Genomic DNA, 22,524 nt, shown 5'->3' with positions numbered 1-22,524 from the left:
TGCTGCCTGCCCTCTGTGCTTTGCAGGCCTGATTGCAAAAGCCAGAGGACGAGCTGTCCTCTTGGAGATCGCCCCAGAGTGGTGGCACATCTCAATCGCTTAGCATCTTGTTTGCCTTCACCCTTTGTCTCCATTCCTTGTGTCTCTCCAATTTACCTTGCCTTTCCTCCTTGTATTTCTTCAGCAGCTATGACCAGCCTGAAGGAAATCTGTCGTGGCCTTCCTCTAAACCCTTTGCCTGAAAACAGAGGTCGGAGGAAAGGAATACCCCATGCACCTGTGAGAACCCCTAATCTCACTGCTCAGGAGAAAAAGGTAACACAGGGTTTCACAAGGCCTCACTTCTCTTCCTTTCAGATAAATGCAGCTTGGAGCGGCAGACCTGATCGCCTCAAATGCTCTTCTGAGTGCCAGCAGATATATTTCCTTGGTGTTATATTTTCAGTAATGGTTAGTGAGACAAAATACTGGAAACTTTTCTGTGTGCTTGCTTTCTCTTTCTCCCCAAGTTGATTGATATGAGGGAAATTTGCCACACAACAGCTTTGTGCATGACTTTAAATGGCTAAACAAGAGGCCTTAGACTTCAATGCTGTCAATCCAGCATTGTTCCTTGGAGATGAAATTATGAATGCTGCTGCAAAAACGCTGCATATGTATGGGAGTGAATACTAACCCCTCAAATACAGTTAACATGAAATGTGTCAAATCAACATCGTGGTACAAGCTATGTATCTGTATGTTTGCATAGGGATCCAAAGATAAATTAGTTTAACCAGCAGTCTGAAGCATCCTGGCATTTAGACAAGCTTGTAAGGGATTGAGTTAATTATTTGTCTTTAGTTGTGTAATTATTTTTCTGCCTCTTTTTGTTTAAATAGTCTGTGTACACTCTAAAGTAATCGTTGAATTATTTCATGTTAGAGACAATAATAAAAAAAAAAAAACAGCAGCAGAAATTAATGTTCAACGGGTAGACATCCTTAGGAATTTTGTGCAGGACGTGATGATAAGGTTGGTTTCTTAGTTTGAAAGCCTTTGCTTCATCACATGTAACTCTTACAATGTGACTTTCTGGTCAGAATGCAGAAGTTCATTCCCCACTAGCAAGTTACATGCAACTTCCTTGCCCTCGTGGGAGTTCCTCACTGGCATCAGCACGGAAATTCTTTCAAAGTCCACTTCCACAAGCAGAGGAGAGCCCAGCCAAGGGGTAGAAGGAGTAACAGCTGTGAGATATCCAAAGAGGATTTACTTCAATGTCAGGAGCATTCATGGCAGAGGCATCCTGTCTATGCCTGGGACAGCTCAGACAGATGGAAGTGTGGCTACTGAGTGTGCAGAAGGAAGCTGTGGTGATAGTTGTGGAGATAAAGGAGCAGGGAGTGAGCTTCACTGCATGGTAGAACATTGCCAACCATCTCCACTTTATTCCTTTCCTCAGGAGAAGTTTGATTTATCATGACAAGTCCACGTTGTAGGACAGAAGATGGTATCTCGCAAAACAATGCCAAACCTTACTCTTTATCTGGGGAAAGATTGGTAGTGACAAAGCCCTCACTCCCTATACAGAAACTGGAATTGTTTCCTGCCTCGTTTAAGTGTTCAAGGAGACAGCAGTAGATTGCTTTTCTGGTCCGTCTACTGTCTAACATCCTACCCTCATCTCTCCTTCTTATCTACCACATGTGATAAAAGGTCATGCTGACTGGGTCTTTTATTAGCCTGTTAAAAATTTAAAAGCTTCCTTTCTGATTTATTTTACTCTTAATCCTCCACCTTAAACTCTTAACAGGGTTAGAGGCTCAGATGGTATTTATTTTATATCTGAAAGGCTGAATCTCTTTTTTAAGAGGTGTTTCATGCTGAGAAAAGGTTGTCTGTCTACAAGGTGGTTCTTAAGTCTTGAGACAGGCTTCCAGATTTTGTTGGCAGTGTGTAATGCTGAGCATATTGTGAGGCTTGTCATGTATGACACCGCGTTCATTTTCTAATTGAAGTGTTCATGGGAAGCTTTGACAGTAGTGAAGTTAATAATGCTCTGCTAATTTTCTCACAGTAAGGATCTGTCCCTCTCTTCATATGCTTTCATTCTGACGTTTCCCTTTTTTACAATAATAATCTGTAGTAGTGCCATTTTTTAATTTTTTTTGAGGCTTCCTTTTGTGGCTATAACAGAAATCCTATAGGCAAGATTTATAAAGTTCTGCGTGTTTGGGGGCTTGCTGAAAGATATACAATTCCTCCTATCATATCAACTTTAATCTCTTTGGATAAATCAAGCTATTTCTCATAACTGATTTTTGTTTATATGTTTCCTGAGTCCTCTTCCTTCTGTATTCTTTGCCTGATGCCTGTAACATCCACATCCTCTCCCTTTCCCTCCGCAGGAGGAAACTCTGGTTTTCTGTTTCTCAGCATCTGTATGTTTGTGTAAATATGCTGCAAAGCAGATATCCCTAAAATCTTATGTGTATTGCGTCCTTTGCAAAACAAGGAAATTGCATGCTTGATATTCATTGACGTTCCAGTAAAGCCAGTGCCATTTGGGAAGAATGTACACTTTTTGGTGTTGCTTAGAATCAGAAAAAAAATGACGTCTTCATCCATGTAGCAGTTCCCTTAACTTTGAGCCAAATCACATTACAGTTTCTTTCTACCCAGCAGGATCACCTTCTAGCTGACTGTATTATCACCTGTGTTTCTGTCACAGGGCCCTGAGGGAATTAACCAGCCTTGATGGCTCTGACCAGCCTCACCTGAGAGCTCCACACACACACACCCTCTGCCCATAGGCTTAGGGGCTCCATTTGAGCTTAATCCTACTTATGTTGGAGATTTAGCTTATGTTAGAGCTCTGGGGTGTGCCTGTGCCTAGCCAGGGGCCTAACTGATCTGGACCCCAACCTGTAGGATGACTTGACCTTGAGTCTGACTTGTCATTATGGACCTTCCTGGTAATCTCCTTCTGGTAACCATCATCTGGTCCTGACCTGCATTCCTGATTTCACTGAGACCTGCACATTACCATGACCTTGCCTGATGACCTAGACCCCTGTTTGAACCTTGCTGCCACCCCATGGCTGCCCTGCTTGCTTCCCTTGGGCATTATGGGCCTGGTTCTGGGCCATGGTGGGTGAGGTGCCTGTCCTGTTGGCTGTTTTACTCTTCTTGTCTCCCTGTCTCTCAGGGAGCATCTGGTCTTTGCTGCTTTGTGACATCCTGATATAAAAAGCTGAAAACCAAAGCCTGTGAAGTTGCATAGTACCTGAAGTTCCTGCTGAATTTTCTGGAGAAAAAGCAAGACATTTGTTCTTAATGGCTGCTTTACATGCCTAGAAATTAGGTTGCTTTTGGATGTTTGTATATGGATTGGAAAGGCTAGCCTGTTGTCTTCTGTTTTGGAAAGTCTGGATGATAGAGATCTTGGCATACTTTCCCAGCCAATGGGACATTTATAGCAACTGCTACTCAGAAATTGCCATGCTTACTTCCTAACAGCTGATCTGAGCTGGGGCCTATGAGTGAGAATACATGCAATCACAATCTTGCTTTTGCAGTTGTTTAGACAATAATACCACAAATGATTCTAGACCTGGATGTCATCACATAGAAGATTGGGAGGCAAGCAACATCTCCAGTGGGAAAGAGCAGAACTAAGAATGTTTCTCATTTCTTCTCTTCATGCTTCCCTTTCTCCTCAGTAAATGGGGTGAATGCAAATCATAGTGTTTTTTTTTTTTTTTTCCTTACGATCCTTAAACTAGAAGTCCTGATCAAGATGTTAGAAAAGGAGACTGAATGCCATTCTCAGAGAGGCACTGGCTCTTCAACAAACACCAATGGACCAACAAGCTGGCATACTTGGTTTCTCAAGAAAATCCCACAGCAAAAAAAATGTACAGATGATCAATTGGAGCAGGATTTCATGGGTTCTTCTGAGTATTTAGCTGACATTAAGAGTCACTGAATCTTGACTAAATGGCAGCAAGATCTTGGTTTGCTGTGTAAATGCCAATGAGAATCAAAAAAGGACCCTCTATTAATGACTAGAGCTTATGAACAAAAATTAAATGTTAGCTCTGCCGGGTAGATCTAAGAGCAAGATTCTCCATCAAATGTTTGCATTGCACTGAGCTGAACTGAATCAGTAACTCAAAAAATTCACAGTAGGTTTTTAAAAGCAACGTATCAGTTTCAGAAGTATAAGTGATTTTTTTAATATATTTTTCCAGATATAAGTGATCTCAAACATGTTTTTTCAGAGGTGCTGAGCAGATAAGTGCAGCTCATGCTGCTGTCTGAGGAAACTATGAACAGGAACACCTAAATATCAAATGCATGCTTTCTAACATCAGGGTGGAATGTGTCAGTTATGGGTAAAACTAATGTTACTTAAAGCTCAAAATAATATTTTGTATGGTGTTTTATTAAAACTTAAGGAATAATGGCCTTGTATTGAATTTCCATGAAAGCCTGATGATCAGTCTATTTAAATTTGTTCCTTAAATGCCCTTCTCAGGTTATCCAGTTTATGACTCAATCATGAATATGCAAAATTCTCCCTGATGCACATGGCAATTGCTTTTTCATGAAGCAGTCAGGCTCCATCTAAGCAATTTTAAGGGACCCAGCACTGCTATTGAGAGACTGCTTCAGAATTCATTATTTAAATTCCTTGAATTTCAAGACTACATTTCTTCATGGCTAATTTACAGCTATTTATTCTTCTCCCAGCATTTCCCTGAAGCTCCTTCCTGCTTTGACACTTATCCAGCAGTAAGACAGCAATCAAATGTCAGCTTTGTTCTGTTAAGATAAACAAGCCACAGTCTTAGTCTTCTTTTATAAGATCAGCTCTCTATTGTCTGTGCAGCCCAGGAGCCCTTCTCACCCTTCATGTAACATTGAAGTTCATGTTTCATTAATGTTTGCATCATCAAAATTCAGGCTTCTGCTAACATGGAACACTAACAGTACGGGGGCTCAGTCAAAGTGAATTTATTTGAAAATCCAAACAGATTTTGCCTTCTTATATTTTTAGAGCAAAGAAAAATATTTGCCCATCAGTTTCATTATAATACAAATAGTATATTGATCAAGATGATCCTTGCCAGAATGGAAGTAAAATACTTTCATCCTGATAGTTCTCTGTAGCCAAAATGCCAAATGCAGCAACTTTTTTTTTTTTTTTAATTTCTGGGGAAAAAAATATCACTGTTCTCCTCTTGTAGAACTTGATTTTGTTGTTGCAAGGTGTACAGCTGATTTCATTCTCACTGTAGGAATTTCTTAGAGCTAGAGCCCCTGTGATGGCTGCTTGCCTCTGAGATACTGACTTTGAAAATCCCCTCGTATTTTGTCACAGTGTGTATATAGCTGGGATTTTTGTGTTTAATAGCCTGCTTTTGAAAAAAAACTGCTTATCTAGCTGGAGAATAAGGCAGTATATGAAGGTGGAATTTGTGTTTGCTTGTCTTAAGTGGGTTTTACCCCTTGTCATTCTCTGTGTAGAATAGCCAAGCCCATTTGCAGGCTTAGTGTTGCTGGTCTGAAAGGGTCTGACCTGTGTTCCTGTTCAGTAGCAAGTACGCCAACAGGAATGTCTCTTAGTATGGGGTGTTTGTAGATTCAGGGCATTGTACTTTGTCTGCTCTAAGGTACTGAGACCAATGTGATGAAGAGACTGGAGAACTCTAGCCATAAGAGATGGAGTATACTCATGTTAAATGAGGAGGTTTGTCACTGAGCTGAGAAGAAGGCTTTGTAGAGCTTTTCAGATTTCATACTAGCATGTTTTATCCTCCCAGAAGAATAAGGAGAGTAAAGTTACCTAGGCTGCATGGCTCTATGCGCCTTTGTTCTAGATACCTATTTTCTGTACTATGTGCAACCCCTTCACTTCTTCCAGTAAATACTTCCATAACTCTTTGATCTTCCAACAGCAGGTTTTACAAACATGAATTATCCTTGCTATAGTCAGCAGTCTCCAAAACTGGGCTTTCCTGGTTGTTTTGTAGGCTGTTATCAGATCAGGAAGCAACTTTGATCCCTTTCTATCCTTTCCAAAACTCCTTAAAAATCATCCTAATGAAGATGTGGAAATTCCACGTGAGTTGTGAATCTCTTCAGTTAAGAGTCATTTGGAGAGTGTTTTCATTTATTGGGGAACTTATAAGAGCTTCTAGCTTTGCATGAAATTGGCTTTTTAAAGATTACAAAGTCTTTATTCTCATTATGGTTTTAATCAAGTGGAACATGGAATACAGAGACGACTTAACTATCAGACTGTTACTAAAGATGGTGATTTATTTATGATTTCTTTCATCCAAAAGGACACCCTGTACTTTGCAAAATATGGGTAATGTCTTCGAAGGCCATAGGGACTATAAGCCACTTAGTATCATCTGCAGAATTTAATTCAATGCCTACTAATCACTTTAGCTAATTTAGAAGTGATATGTGTAGCTTCAATAAAATAATGTAAACCACCACCCTCTGCAATATATTAGTATGCTAAATGTAGTGAATCTTTAATAAAACTTAGGCCAAGAACATCTTCATCTGTTAAGTCTCATAATTCAAGGCTAAGGTTCCTTTCTTGAATAGAAAGTATCGTAAGGTCTTCAGTGCCTCTAAGAGTTCAGGATCTCAGGATAACGATTTCTGGACAATGTTTTCCTTGGTAGTTCAGTGCCCCCTAGCACTGTAGGAAGGGATTCATCTGTGTCAAGTGTCTGTAGGATTGAACGCCACATAACAAATCTTTGAGGTCTTTCCATAAAGATTTGGGGGGTGGGAGGGAAGGGGAAAGTTATATATGTACAGCAAATGAATTTACAAGGAAAGATGCAGATGGAAATATTTCAATGGGAAAGCAGGAATGGAAGCTGCCCTGGTGTGAGGTTGGCCTTTTAAATTAAATCATCTTTGTGAGAGCTGGGGCATGTTTCCAGCTGATAAAATTCAGGGCCACCCACTTACCTCCACCTCTCTTTCACCTCAATTATTTTGTCTCTCCCCCCCCCCCCCCCCCCCCCCCCCGGCAGCTTGCTTTGCGTAACGCCTTGCGTTATTTCCCACCTGAAATACAAAAGAAGTTGGTGCTGGAATTTGCTGAAGAACTCAGGCTCTATGGACATATCTACATGTACAGATTCTTTCCAGATATTGAGATGAGGTAAGAACTGAGGGGTTCACACTGCATTCGGCTACCATTTGCTTACCAGCTTTCACCTGTGGAACTGACTTTAAATAGTGACAGCACTGTGGATGGCATTGGGACCTGCTGTGAGAGGCTGGTTATTTTCCAGTCTTCCTGGGCTTAAAAGAGAGGCAGTGCATTTTTTTTTCCTTCCTTGGAACCTGTAGCTGACCCTGGTTTTTAATATGCTGTGCCTGTTGATCTTGGAGCATTGCTTCATTATAGGGCTGATGGGGCTAATGTTTGTGAAGCAGAACAATTTTGGAGAGGGCTGCCAGGGGCTAGCTGCTTTTTTTAGACTGATTGATTCCTTTTTGCATCCAGCAGGGGTCTGGTTAATGTCTGTACATAAATCTGAATAAAGCAGGCAACTAGAAAGCACTCTGATTTCCACAGACATACATATTTCTATGCTGTCCATACTAGGCTGGGGTCAGCTCTTGCAGAAATCAGCTACGGGGACAACAACTGGAAGAGAGTCTGAAAGGTATTGCAGAGCTGGACTGCATATTTCTCCTAACTAGTTAAGTGTTTGAGAGCTTCTTTGGAACCGAATTTCAAGCTGGGCATTTTTTCTTAGATAGGATCTTAAATAGCAAGGGCTGATGAGCCTGAAGACAATTTATCCCATTGCTCTTTTTCGTGGTATTGCAGGACGGACTGAGCTGCTTTACCTGGCAATTGGGTTATAGAGGCCAGTGCAAGTGTGACCCAAAAAATTCTCGTAGAAAAGCAATGAGAGCTTGTGGCTACCATATTTATAACCGGTTGTGATTAACTGATTCAGCAAATGATAAGCTGAATATAATCTTTTTTTTCTTTGCTTAGTTCTGATAGAAATTGAAACCTTGTTTTCCTGTTAAGGTACATGTCATATCAGATCTGCACTTTCTCCTTCATTTTTTTAATCCCTCCTGAATAAAAACCTGTAACTCAAAGGGATGTGTTGGCATGCAGGGATATTTCTGTGGTGTGTGTTGTTGTTACCCTTATGAGTCCCTTGTGTGACTCCTGAAGTCTGATGAATACCATTTCAGAGCGTACCCCATCAAAGACTATCCTTGCAAGACCAAGTCAGCTGCTGCCATTATGCTGATGATCATGAATAATCTGGATCCCTCAGTGGCTCAGGTAAGCTACGGTGATAATAAAGGAAGCTGGATGCATAGAACAGAAACAAATCTGCAAGTTTCTTCCTGCTCACATAAAAATTGGAGAATTTAAGCATATAGGTGAAATTAATCCTTGCGCAAATGATGCTCCTTCAATGGATTGAATAGGATTTCAGTTGTTCAGAAGCCTTTTGATGATTCTGTGCCCCAAGGTACATGACAGTCTCTGTACATGTGGAGCTGGCAGCTGTGTTAGCTAAGCAGGCCAATTTTAGTAGTGCTAAGGCACTCTTTACAGAGTGATGTGCTAGAATGATCATTTCTGCGAGGCTAACCTTGCAATAGAGTAAAGGTGATTCTACCCTTTTCCTGTGATTGTTTTGGTACCTTGAGATTTGGGTCTTACTTGCTAAGTTCTTTAGTTTTGTGCTGTGCATTGTTCTTCATTCTGCACACGGGGTTCTGGTCCTATTTTAGACCTCTGAGGACTCCTGCAGCACTAACAAGGCTCACTCCATCTCCCACTATATACAGGAGCTTGGTTGCTATCTGTGAGATAGGCAGAGTTCAGCTCTTAGTACGCTGCTTCTACAACATATGTTGAAAAATTAGTGTTGATATTTCCTGTAGCTTGGCAAGCTCAGCCCCCAAGGACAGATTTACTAGAGGGTTACAGGACGAAGTCCCTCTTTACAAGCACTATCCAGTGTAATGCATCTGTTCTACAAATGGCAGGGGAGAGGCCGTTCAGCAATGCCCTGCTGGTCTTAGACTCTTCCAGCTGTAAAATCTAGTGGCAACCAAACTGTAAGCTCACTCAGGGTCAGTTTAAGGGAGTTTACTGCTGTGTATGTTTGTTGTAGAACCTGCAATCCAGGAATTACTTTCTAGCATTCTGTATCACCAAAATGCCATTGTAACAATAACAAAGGCTTACTTTGAAAAAGAATTTTAATGATTTTTTTTTTTTGCTTAACCTATAACTTTTTGGATGGTATTCTCTGTTTTTGATAGTGTCAGTGCAATAAGCTGTAAGCTATAGAAAGAATTCATTATTGAGATTTTAAAAAAAATACCTTGGAGATAATGTGAAACATTTCAGAAAAATAATTGTGTTATTATTGTTAAATTGTCTTTCTCAGTTTCCCCAGGAGCTTGTCACTTACGGAGGAAATGGGCAGGTCTTCAGCAACTGGGCACAGGTAGGACACTGCTGGCTTTGCAGCTTCTTTCATGAAACCCATTTCAATGTCCCCCAGGCACATTCTGCTTAGGCAGAGTTTGTGATAATTCTTGGCAGTCATTGTCTCACAATACTCCAAAACATCCTGTCTGGATAGAGGAATGCCCAGTTATGAACTGCATAGATGGGGAGAGCTTTATTTAGTAAGGAGAGCACAGACAGCCCAATAAAAATACTGTATTTTAAACATATCAAGCTGTGTAAGATGATGTAAAAGTTCTTTGTCTTTCTCTGATGCATGTGTATGTGCCTGTACTTTGCACAGATAGTTTTAGAGGCAAAATAAATTCTAGGAAACAACATATAACTTCTGCTTGCCTGTTTGTGGTACTTTTGCACAATATATAGTGGAATAAAAAAAGAAAACAATATGGCTTTAAGAAAGTGTAGTCCTTAGTCTTTTTCCAATAAAATCAGATGAGCTGAAAATATTTACATGCTAGCTGGTCAGGTCATAGTGCACTTTATTTTCAGGCCTAACTCTGAACTTCTGATAGTAATGGCAGGTGGGTAAAGTCCTGTCTGAAATCTGAACTGGGATGTTTAAGGTATAATTGTCTATCCAAAAGTGGCACTAAATACACTTACTTTAATCCAACAACCGCAAAATGCATGTGAAAAACATTTTGAGGTATTTGTGGCTTTACCTGAATCCGGCTTCATGTTTATTAAAAATTCCAAGCAAAACTAACCTGTAAATGACGTTCCTCATTAAGGAAAAAATAAATGGATTCCTCACTGTAGCACAGAACTGAGAGACCTGGTCTTTCTTCTTTGTGATTTTCATCTGTAGCTAAGAAAAAAAAATCATGCTTCAGTTTCCAAATCCGCTAAATGGGAGTTTAATGGAAATCTTAGCTGTTGAGGTAAAACTGTTCTGACTTTTTTTACAATAAAGGTACTATGGCAATGCACACCATTTCTTTATTCCGTGTTAATTCATAAATGTCAGTTATGCCAGTTAACATGTTGCATGAGAGTTTTACAGCATTTCTCATGTGTCCAGTGCCAGCAGTTCATATAGTGGCATTGCCTGGGCTGACATCCCGAAGGCAGATGTTGGGCTGCAAGGTGAAGTAGAAGCACTGCCAAAGTCAGAAATACTTTCTCTTCTCTTGTTCTCATCCAGGTTAGAGCTATGACCTGCAGTTGTTTCACAGCAGAGCAAACAAAACCTTTCTGTTTTTGCTTGCTTAGAGTAGCAATCACATGAATGATTCAGTTATGATGGAACATTTTGTCCTCTGAGGCTTGAAAACAACATCCTTTTTGAAAATCTGTCATTGCAAAATTCCTAGGGAAAAGGCTGAGTTTGGTTTATATCATCCACACAGGCTGGTGCTTTCTTTTGAATGACTTTTAAAGAGAAAAACATGACCAGAGGTAAATTTCCCCTTACTAACTTGTCTGCAAGCTTGCAGGCTACGAAATACAGACTCCATCTTCCTTTTCCTTCCTACTTACTAGTTGTATCTTTCAGTCAATGCAGAAAAATCTAAGTATCTCACAGCTTCTGGTTTTGTTACAAGTTTTTCCCAGCCTGCTAAAGTTTTCACAGCTAGTTACTTGTTCTGTACTGGAACAAGTTCAAAACTTTTTATGAAACAAACAAAATGAAAAAGCAAACAAAAAACCACAAGTAATTCTTTCCTGACCAACTTAACTTGCTAAACCCATCTTAGAAATTATCTGGGTTAGAAGGGACTAGCTTCAAATCTGTACCACTTTAATATGGGTGAAAGGCAGCCACAGAAGTTAAATGTGTTAACAGCAGTTAACAGCTGCTCTTCTTGGACCTGGTTGTCTCATGCTAAAATTCCCATGGAATATAATGGGCTTTGTCGTAGATGATGATGGATGTGAGTTAAATTTATAAAAGTTTAGATGATCAATCTACTTTTTGGCACAGATCAAGAGTAACTATTGAATTATGCAGTTAGATTTGAGATGCATTTATTTACAGATTCCGGGGTGTCTCAAGGGTTCTCTTCATTGTCCATAGTGAAAGCTACTTTTTGAGAAGTTATTTCATTAAGTGCATACTGTAATGATGATCTCTTGAAAAGATGACAAGCACCAGAAGATGTTGAATTAACCATATCAGGTTAGGATCGACATTATACATGGGTGTTTTGATCTCTTTTTTAGTGAAAATTTCACAGATTGCTTTTGGAAAGATTGCCAGAAAATTGCTAGGTCCAAATGGTTAACCTCAAGATAAAATTAGAATGGCTTTAAAAATGATGCACTGAAAAGCTAGAAAAGCATTTCTAGGGTTTGTACTGGAGAAATTACTCTGGAACTTATTCAGACCTTTGCTAGTTGATTTATGTTTCCTGCTGAGCGGTGTCTCTTAATGGACTTTATTAAAAGCAAGAATGTGTTGAGAGCTCTGGCTGTTATTCTGTACATCAATACACCTCATTATCTCTGTAGCTGCCTTCATACTCAGTTTAGCAGCTTCATGAAGAAACATAATGCAAGATAGAAACAGATTCCCTCACTTTCCTTGCTTTTCCTTTCAGTTCTGGTTGGTAATGCACTATTTGTCAGAAATGACTGAAGAGCAAACATTAGTAATGTACAGTGGACATCCTCTGGGACTCTTTCCCAGCCATCGATACGCTCCTCGGTTAATCATTACTAATGGCATGGTAGGTGTTAACATCTTGTTTTCTTTCCTTTATTTCTCCTCTTTGGTTTATTTTCCATGTCTCTGCAGAATTAAACATTGTTTGTGCTACCTGAACTTACAATATAGCACACCAAAAATCTGGGGTCTAAATTCTGCAGCATTTATTCCAGTACAGTCACTCTCAACTCAAGTGGGCTGCTCTGCAGTGATGGAGGGAACAATTCTTGCCTTGTCAGAGGATTTATGTTCTGACTCAGCCTGAGCTATACATGTTCTTGACCAAAACAATTAATCTAGGCTCATTTTGGAAGACATGAAAGCCCTCAACAGTCAAACAGATGACCTGCATCAAATGCTCAGATACCTGGACTGCTTTGCTCAGAAGGCAAGCTAGACAAATGGGCCTGCTGGTCCATTGCCTGTTGTCTTGACCTATTCAATATTCATCTCTCTGTAGGCTAGTTTTGTGGCTAGACAACTGTGTTCTTTAAGACTTGTATGAAAGTCATGCTGATGGAAAGACCAGACATCCTTTTTTTGTGTAATACTAGAATGCACAGAATAAAACCCCTGAATTACTACTCCTGTTTTTTCATCTTTTTTTGTGTGTGTTTGACCACAGAAAATTCAGGTGGTGAAAAGATCTGCTTAAATCTTTAATTTGCTTATCTGGATTTTCTTTTTGATTGTTTTCCTAGGTTATTCCCAACTATTCTACCAGAGATGAATATGAGAAAATGTTTGCTTTGGGAGTAACAATGTAAGAAGATACTATTAAAATATATAAAACATTTATCTAAAATTTAACTCAGACATAGAGCAGTGGCTGATTAAAATCTCCAATGCAGGTGGATTTCAACTGTACTGCATAAAGTCCTGATGCTGCAAAGCATTAATGTACACTTAAGTGCAATTGCTTAGGAGTTTGAGTTATGTTCAGCCACATATATAAGGTTGTCATTGAGGTCTGCTGGGAATTAGTATTAGGTTTATGTGTAAGACTTGGCTGAATTACAGCCTGAAGCCATAATCATAACCTAATTATAGCCTGGGCTAGTTACACTTGGCAGTGGTTTTGCAATCTTCGAAAAACCAATTAACCAAAAAAAAAAAGCATAAGTTATGAAGTTTTCCTTTAATTCTACACTAAGAAAAGGCTTTGAAGTAGAAAGCTATATTTTTTTAATATATTTGACATGATTATTTACCCGTTTTTTTTGAATGCTCATCTACTTGATGAGCACAGGGTTGTTATTCTGCTGTGTACGATGGAGAGAATCAATTTAAGCTATGAGAGAGCTGGGTGTGTATAGACCAGAATGCTGGAGGAAAGGAAAGGGCATGAGCAGAGTATGTTCACTGCCGCTTTCTCAGGGATTTTGTAGGAATGTGGACAATGATTTTGGGGTTACAACCTCAAAAACAATTGTGACTTAAAAGTGGGAGTGCCACTAAAATCCAGTGGTATATGCCCAAATGGGAAAAGGAGTCTTTTTGTGTCTTAGTTGCTATGCTAAAAGACAAAATTAAATTTACACTCAATTCTTTTGTTCTACACATTTTGGAACTCAATAATTTAAAGAGTTAAATGATCTTCTGAAAGCCTGTTTGTGCATTGCAAATGAGGAAGGTCAGTTAAGTTAGGAATTTAATAATGCCAGATCTTTAACATCAAAAAGAAACACAGGAGATTGACTTGTTTCTTTCTTTGCTTTATTTGTTTTGTTTTTGTTATGCTAGAAATATATGTAGATGTATACAGCCCTCCTTCCAGCCTGAGTAACTTGTGGTATCATTGTTTTCATTGATATTGCCAGGTACGGCCAGATGACTGCAGGAAGCTACTGCTACATTGGACCTCAGGGAATAGTCCATGGGACTGTGGTAAGAAATTCAGGAAAGATTTATTTGTTGATAGCTGTTGGAGGAGGGTGTCCCCTGCAGTGGCTGGTGACTGGAGTGGCATGGACTGCTGTGAGAGGATGTTCTGATTACCAAAGAAATTCTCATTGCCTGCTCCTTAAAAAGTTGGTGTCATTCTACTCAGTCCATTCAGGTCTGCTTTCTTAAGCAGAAAGCAGACCTGAAGGAATCTGTTATCAAGCTCTCAATCTCAGATCACATCTAGCTACAGTAAATGAAGTATGAATTGACCAAAAGGAACAGAATGTCAGTTGGACGTAGGAAATAAGTGCCCGTGAGTCCCTTTAACAGTCCTGCTTGCAAACAGCCACGTGTTACAGGTATCTGTGGAAATTAATTGGGAAAATGTGGCATTTTTCATTAAATTTTGGTGACTCTAGAAGAAATACCTCCTGATAATTTCTATTTTGTGCTGTGTGTAGCTCACAGTGCTGAATGCAGGCCGTCGCTACTTGAAGGCAGAAGACCTATCCGGAAAGGTGTTTGTTACTTCTGGTCTTGGAGGGATGAGTGGGGCTCAAGCAAAGGCTGCAGTCATTGCTGGGTGTGTGGGGATCATTGCAGAGGTGAGAGCAATTCTTTTGTTGTCTTCTTGTCTTCATGTGCTGATTTAGAAGCCTCATTCTCCTGATCAGATGTGTTCCTCAAACAACCCTGTCAGGCAAAACTCAAAAAAAGATACTGCCTTCCAAGATCTGTATGTCTTTCCATTGCTGAGCATTTTTCACTGCTATTCCACCCTCTATCTGTTTGCCCACTGGGTTGTACTGTAAAGATATGAACTGTTACTTCTTATAGTTGCTTCAAAAATAATGCAGAACAATTCTGTTAGATAAGCCATACTCAGCACTGGAACTACTATCATTACATGTGTGAAAGGATATAACTTCCACAGGCAATTCCCATGGGAACTATATCCTCTTTATGCCAAAAAGTCTATTAGGTTAAAAAAGTATTAGTTATATTACAATTAACCTTTAATTCCTCTAACACCCTTATCAGGTGCAGAGAAAATACCTGTTAAAAATGGTGGTATGATTCAGTCATCCAGGTTGGGACTAACAAATTTGCTTAGTGTTGCCATTCTCTGAAGTCAATGAGATTTTGTAAAACTGGGAAACTTAAAGTTGGCTTCAGTGTGAAAACGGTGAGGGTAATTACAAACACTGATGAGAATTTCAGTTGTAGGCTATCTTGGTAGACAACAAAGGTAAGTTCTGCTTAGAGAAAATGCTGTTGGGGAGAAGTTGTGTTATCATTTTCGCTGTTCCCTGAAGTTCACCCACAGCTTATATTGTTTTGTAGAGTCTTCCATCCTGATGTAATATTTATGTTGCAAATATGTTAAAATAACCCAGCTGTTTCCTCCCATAAACAAAGAGAATCTAATAATGATCTGTGATTCAAAGATTGCTAATGTTCGAGTGATTAGAATAGTGTACGGTAGGATCCACTGGATACATAGATATCTCTAAGTATCCTATATCTGATGCTGAACCTGAACAAAGTTTTGATAAGTATTCATATGTATAGTTTTCAAGTAAAATAGATTTTTATATAAAGAAAGTAACGTTAGGGTCTCCTAATGCTTGCATTTTTCAGCTATTATGCTTATCACAGAATTCTGTTCTAACAAATCAGAAGAATGGACTATAAAATCATTGCAACAGTTTTTAACTGAAAATGTTGCTCTGCAATTCTGTGAAAATGGTAGTGAATTTCTTTAACGATAGTGACTATTGGGAAGTAATAAACCCTTCCATGCATTTCCTTCTTCATGACAGCCTTTGAATTCAGTACACTGGGGAAACATTCTTAGTGGAACAGTTATAAGAGCTGACCAAAATGCATTGAGCTCTTTGATTGGTAGGTAATCAGCTCTTGTTACTGCTCCAGAGGAAGAAAGATTTTGAGAAAATAACTTCAGAGCACACTAGAGTGGGAGTTTAGCTTTCTCAGCCAAAGTAGCTTATAAAAAGAATTAGCTGGCAGACCTCTGCTATGGACATGCCACTTGCTGCAATCAAAAGGGTAAGAATATTGCAATCTAACCTGTAATAATTGTAAGTTCAAAACATAATGGGTCAGACTGCTTACGTGGCACGCAGAAAATCTGTCCCACTCTGGCTAGCAGAAGTCTTACTCATGGAAAGTTAGGATTTCATCTATTTTGTAATGATGGTGCAAAAATATTTTTTAGCACAATGTGAATTTTGCATGTGTTTGAGATCTCATCAGGTAGTCCATGAAGATCAAATTTACTATTGAATAAATTATTATTGAATAAATTATCTTGTTCAGACTTTGACTCTGTCATCATGAACTTTCAAATGCTAGAGTACAAAAGGAGAGATTTCAATGAATGCTATTCAAAGCAGTCCTTTGTCCTTTTCATCTCCACGGCTGCAGATGATTTTGTTCAGGAGACTGAATATCGCCTGGTTTTTATCTCCTGTGAGATGATCCTTGTCGGAAATGAGTCTCAGGAGCACATGTGGATAGCTATATATATGTACATATTATTTATTTAAGGAACTATTTATGCAAATGGCATTGATGAATTGTGCAAGAGATGTCATTTTGTCAGCCAGGGCTTCCGAAGCTCAGACAGAAGGGATTAATGGTGCAAGTCTTTTACCTCTTCTATTTGACATGAAGCAGATTGTAATTTTATGAAATAGCTGTGTGGAGGGCCAGATGATCTCCTCTGAGCCGTGCTAAGCTCTCTAGGGTTACACTGGAGGTGACATTAGCTCATCATATTTGTGCAATTTTTAAAACCGAGCTTTAAAAAAAAAGATCCCATATTTGAAAAGATGGTTCAAAGGAAGCTAGCTTTGAGTGTGCCAGCAAGTCTGAAAGACTTTCCAAGACTGTCAGAGAGGTCTGAAATAAAGTATATAAGATGTGGTAACAGATTTAAATAGATCTGATCTGTATTATGCAGAGCTTTAAATGAACCCCGTTCCTGTAATTCATACGGACCATTTAATATCCTTTTCCCCTGTGATGATTTAAATAATTCCCAAAGCAGCTGTCCCCCACGGCACCTGACTTTTTGTTGAATAATTCTATTGGTAGTGACACTGCTATTATCATAATCTGGGGTTTTGGAAGGATAGTCTTTATTACTGATGTGGGAAATGATGGAAGGTTTCTCATGCTAAGAATAATTGGGGAAGAAAAGGTTTCCTGGTGTTCAAGCAACTCCTGAATACAGAACTTATTTAATTTACATATAAATACTTTGTTAATGAGAAATAATGAAATGGAAATGATGGGGGTGGATTATAGAGAAGTAAAAATGCTTTAATGTAATATTGTAAGATACTCAGGTTACGCATTCTTGTGCGCACACACAACACTCTGGGTGTCTAAATCAGTTGCCATTACAGAAAATTGGCTTGAATTAATTTTGCCACTTGCTTTATGCCACTGATAACTCATTATAAATGTCTTAATGATGTACAAGTTTGTGCATTGAATCATTAATATGGAATCTGTGCCAAAGCCTCCACAGTTTGTCTATCCATTTATATTTTTATCCTGCTGTCTCTGGTGCATACACACAAACTGGTTCCAGAAGAGTACCAATTTGGGATTGAGCTTGTTTGGAGCTTCAAAGCTCAAAGCAAGAGGGGATTGAAGACGTAGTTTTGTTTTGATCCATTCCATTTTTCACAGAGGCACCAGCCAGCTGGGACAAGAAAATACTTTCTTCTTTTTTTTCCCATATTTGGTTGAGGTTTTCAACCAGCAGTCGAAGTACAAAAGTGAGGGTCAAAAGCAAACCATTCTTTTGTCCTGGGCAGTCTGGCAGAAAAGTCTGAGTTATTTTAAAAAAAAAAAAAAAAAAAAGTTTACAGTTTTCAATGAAAATCATCAATATAAACATTTGCACAATTTTAATGAGAATTTCTGGTTTGTAAAATATGTTTAGGAAGTGATAGGTCAGGTTTTTTCTTGCTTCTAGCCTGAAATAATAGAGAATGGGATTGGTAAATATCAAAGATGGAAAAGAAGTATTTGGACAATCACTTCATCCTAAGGCCAATGTAGGGCTATTCCTTTCACTCACTTGCTACTTTCTTATTTAAAAAAAAAAAAAAAAAGGTAAAAGGGACTCAATGGGAGAAACAGGAGTTTTAAGATCCTCTGTTATTTGTCTTAGGTTGATGAAGCAGCGCTTTTGAAACGTTACAAGCAGGGCTGGCTCATGGAAATCTCTAACAACCTGGACCATTGCATTGCTAGTCTTAGGTATGATTTGTAACATTCAGTCACTTTATCTCTACTCCCTAATCCTTGCTTTACATCTTACTGCATTGTGCTATTTTAGTATGCACAGAGGGAGGGGTTGAAGGACACCTCCTCTTACCCCAGGTCTGCTTTCGAATGCGTATCTATTCTTCCAAACAGCAGCTTTCCTTGTTACTGATTACCAATGATTACAACTTGCCATTACCAGTGCTTCATATAGTTTATATGTTAAATGTCTTCATTTTTTCGTGATTATGCATATAGCAATTACAAATAATGTTACACTTGAACAATCAAGCTGCATAAAGGTCAAAAGTTTTATTGCCTAGGTCAGTGTTGGAAACAACATACAGACTTATAGTTTTGTTTGCAATTTGTATGTTGTGAGATAGAATTACATGAGGTACTTTTTCTTCAACCTGTCTTTTTTAAACTCTATTCTAGAGATGCAAGAAAGAATAAAATTGCCCTTAGTTTGGGTTACCATGGGAATGTAGTAGATCTGTGGTAAGTAGTATATATGGACATATTAATGTTCTTGCTTGTTAAGTCAACCCGGGATTAGTTCTCAGACTTGGAATAGAAGCAACGTTAAATGTAGTGCTGAGTTCATGGCTCTAGATATTCATGAAAAACTGTATTGTCAAAAGAGGGATTTTCATCCTTGTGTCCCAGTTTCCAGTTGCATGGGAAATGCATCATCTTTCCTCACGGAACAGTGAATTTCTTAGGGAAAGAAATCACTAAGATTCGTCTTCGGATGAAGAGGGAATTTCTCTATCTCCTAAGCTTTTGCTATTTGGTTAGCCAGCAAATGTCTTTGACTTCAGTGAAGAATAGGAGTATTGAGGCATCAATTGAATAAAAACAATCAAATAATGGATGTAAATTCTAGCACTCTTGTGGCTTTATCCAATGGTAAACCTTGCTGTTACACCATACACCAAGGGTTGAAACTGATCAATATATGACTGATACATCATACTGGCATTTGACTTACCTGTTGGCATTCCTGTGCAGGGAAATGTGAAGTATATGGTGACGAAGATTTGCATGCAACTTTTAGTTTCCCACTTCCTGCATGCTAAAAGACAGCTTGCCAAGGGCATACCTTTATAAACAACTTCTTTAGATGGAAGGAGTTCACCTGAAAGAGGAGCTTCAATGTGAGATAACAGCTTTTGTTCAAACATTTCATTCATTCTCTTCCCTTCCCTCTAGGGAGAGGCTAGTGTATGAGCTGGACACAACAGGAGAGCTGCTAGTTGATCTGGGGTCTGACCAAACTTCATGTCATAACCCATTCAGTGGGGGATATTATCCAGTCCAGCTTGGCTTTGAGGAAGCAAAGCAGCTCCTGTCCACCAATCCAGGGAAGTTCCGGACCATGGTACAAGAGAGGTAAATGTTTTGTTGATGCATGCTTTAACCTTTAAATTTGGTTGCTCTGCAAGTGATTGGATCTTTGTCTTTTTCACAAGAAGTTTCACTGAATTAAGTATAAGATACTGCCCTTCAGTAGAAAGCTGGGGTAGAGATATTGTACCAATAACACTAGTAACTGCTGACTTGTACTTACACAGGTGTTACACAAAGTCTGGCAGACGAGTCACCTACCTACCATTTTAGGAGTCGTCACTAGAATACAAAATCCAGAGGCCTGAATGATTTATGATTTATTTCACTTCTAAATATTCCTAAATTGCATTAAGTTTTAAACATCCAGGGCAATAAATACAATTCCATGTAGACTAACAGTTGGTTTAGGTTCACTGACTAAGGCATAAAACAGCAATTGGTAAGCCAGGAATCCATGTAGCCTACCACACTTCCATCTGTGGCTGGTGATAGTTTTTTATGGAAGGATATAACAAGGGAACAAACTTTCCCAATGAGTCCTCCCAGCTTTCTGCAACTGTAACTAAGTTCTGTTTAGCATTTTGATTTCAGGGAGCTACTCCTGATTTACAAGTTTGCCAGTGAAATTAGAATTGGATATTATAAAGGGAAAAATTTAGTATAATTTATCTATAAATAAAGAACTGTGGTATAGAGGCAGCAGACTGTACTGTTGTTCTCAGCTGGTACTTTTGAGACATTATGACTCTGTTATTGTTCACCTTAAATATTCTCACTGGAGAGCTATTTTCTAGTAGAAGCTAGAACATGGGCATGTAATCTATTTGATTTTGGATTAGGAACCTACAAAGACCTTTCCAGTTTCCCAAGTCTGTATCATATGTACTACTCTAAGACAAAGGTAACAGGTAAATTTCTTGGAAGGACTCATTTGGAAGAGTCTGGTATGACCTAAACAAGCACAATTTAATTTGTTAGGCATTGGTTTACCTTTTTAGAGTTCCAAGAGGTTACACCTATGCATGTACAACTCCATATGCAACTATGCATTGAGATTAGAATTGGATATTACTAAGTGAGAAAGGTATCAGAGAGGATAGTCCTAGGGTATAGTCCACTATTGGAAGCAAAGGGAAAACTGGGCTGTTCTGGCCAAGGGAGAGGCCAGAACAGTGATGTCTGGCCATTTTAAATTTTTGTCTTTGCAGGCTTTCTCTCTGAACTCTTTGAATTGTTTTGAATGTTTGTATAAGCTGTTATTACTTTCAGTCCTCAGATCTGGCTGCACTTCTTTGCTGAAAGATATGACCCTTCACTGTTAATTAATTGTTAATTACAATGGCTATGAACCAGTTCAAGATTTGGGGATAACAGGCGCTACAGAGATCGAAAATATCTTATATATCTTATGGGTTTATGTCTGTTTTGTGTTGTTTTTTTTAGTTCCATCTGTCTCCACACTGCTTCCCTGCCTTTAGTGAGCTCATGATATGATTCTCTTTGATATTTAATCAATCAGGAATAATGGTTTCATTCTTAATTTCAGTCTGAGGAGACACGTGGCTGCTATTAACAGACTAGCTGATAAGGGCATGTTTTTTTGGGATTATGGCAATGCATTTCTCTTGGAAGCTCAAAGGGCTGGTGAGTAGATTCTGGAGTTCTTAGGTGGGAACAAGAGCAATTCTGAATACTTCTTTCCATCCCTATTCTCTGGTAGGATAGGGTTGGTCACAGTGTTATGCCAACTCTTTAGTCCCTCTTGTTCTATCACTGTTCTCTGGGGTCCCTTACTTCCTCTGTGGCTGAGCGAAGGCCTTTATGGGAACCCAGGTGCAGTCTGGTTATACATTTAATATTTTTTTCTTCATCGTCAAGTCACTGATGACTCTAAAATCCTTTTATAGGTGCTGATGTTGAGAAAAAAGGAGCCAATAAAACAGAATTCAGATATCCTTCCTACGTTCAGCACATCATGGGGTACGTTGGGTAGATCTTGGACTAAAGTACTCTAATGCTTTATGGCTATTGGAGACTTCACTTAGTGAAAATCTGGCAGTGTAGTGTATACAATGAAAAGGACTCAACTACAGCAGTAGGAAATTTGATCTTACAGGTGTTATGTCAGAGTTAGTCTAATTTTCCTCTGCTTTGGAGAAGTGCCCAGTGCAGCTTAGGAGGATGTCCTATAAGCATCATGCTTGTATTTTCTATTGGTTTCAGCAGAGCTACAATGAAAAGAAGTGCTAGATCTAGAGGGACATGTTGTGCGTGACTAGTATAAGACTCTGATGGCAGAGGTGTTTTGCTAATAATTTGTGGTGAAAGGCATGACAAGTCTTGTTAACTTGGTGTAAAAGCTTTATCCTTTTTAGGATTAAAAAGCCTTATGAAAACAGATACCAGATGTCTGAACAGTAAGCTAAAACATTGCCAAAACAAAACTCTTTATTCCTTTACATGAATAGTTGCATTTTCTCTTTTGTTGCATCAATTTTCCTTAAGTAGCTCTTCTCAAGAAAATAGCCAAGTTGCTGCCTCAAATTGTAACTATCTGCAAATTCACCTCTAAGAGCTTAAATTGAAGAGCTTGTCTCTTCAGAGCAGTAGAGCATAATTTCAAATCATTGGAGCCTGTCTGCACCGAACTCAAAACACGTCTGAAATAAGACTCTTTTCTGCCTGTGTCACCAACTGCACTCCTCATTCAAGCTGTCCATGCACTACTTGTAGAAAGACCTGAGCTCAGGACATCCACTGAAAGACTTGGTTATACCACCACCTGACT

The 22,524-nt window shown here is 39.0% G+C and overlaps 1 protein-coding gene across 4 annotated transcripts in view; it reads left to right on the top strand.

Annotated features, from left to right (window-relative positions):
- The window catches only part of UROC1 (urocanate hydratase 1), a 40,371-nt gene that overhangs the window by 1,068 nt on the left and 16,779 nt on the right, over nucleotides 1–22,524 (top strand). The window contains exons 2-14 of one of the 4 annotated variants that reach the window (XM_040568392.1): nucleotides 185–315; nucleotides 7,050–7,180; nucleotides 8,242–8,335; nucleotides 9,459–9,518; nucleotides 12,085–12,213; nucleotides 12,893–12,954; nucleotides 14,012–14,078; nucleotides 14,540–14,683; nucleotides 18,289–18,377; nucleotides 18,822–18,884; nucleotides 19,599–19,778; nucleotides 21,283–21,380; nucleotides 21,644–21,716. In XM_040568392.1, the coding sequence (XP_040424326.1) occupies nucleotides 185–315; nucleotides 7,050–7,180; nucleotides 8,242–8,335; nucleotides 9,459–9,518; nucleotides 12,085–12,213; nucleotides 12,893–12,954; nucleotides 14,012–14,078; nucleotides 14,540–14,683; nucleotides 18,289–18,377; nucleotides 18,822–18,884; nucleotides 19,599–19,778; nucleotides 21,283–21,380; nucleotides 21,644–21,716 (1,321 nt within the window). Of the gene's footprint in view, nucleotides 1–184; nucleotides 316–2,838; nucleotides 3,133–7,049; nucleotides 7,181–7,363; nucleotides 7,692–8,241; nucleotides 8,336–9,458; nucleotides 9,519–12,084; nucleotides 12,214–12,892; nucleotides 12,955–14,011; nucleotides 14,079–14,539; nucleotides 14,684–18,288; nucleotides 18,378–18,821; nucleotides 18,885–19,598; nucleotides 19,779–21,282; nucleotides 21,381–21,643; nucleotides 21,717–22,524 lie in introns of those variants that run through there. The other 3 variants (XM_040568395.1, XM_040568393.1, XM_040568394.1) reach the window with 3 other exon arrangements.

The sequence above is a fragment of the Cygnus olor genome, chromosome 10, assembly GCF_009769625.2.
Source record: "Cygnus olor isolate bCygOlo1 chromosome 10, bCygOlo1.pri.v2, whole genome shotgun sequence".
NCBI lineage: Eukaryota > Metazoa > Chordata > Aves > Anseriformes > Anatidae > Cygnus > Cygnus olor.
The sequence above is the reverse complement of the archived record's forward strand: the minus strand, read 5'-3'. Positions and strand labels throughout refer to the sequence as shown.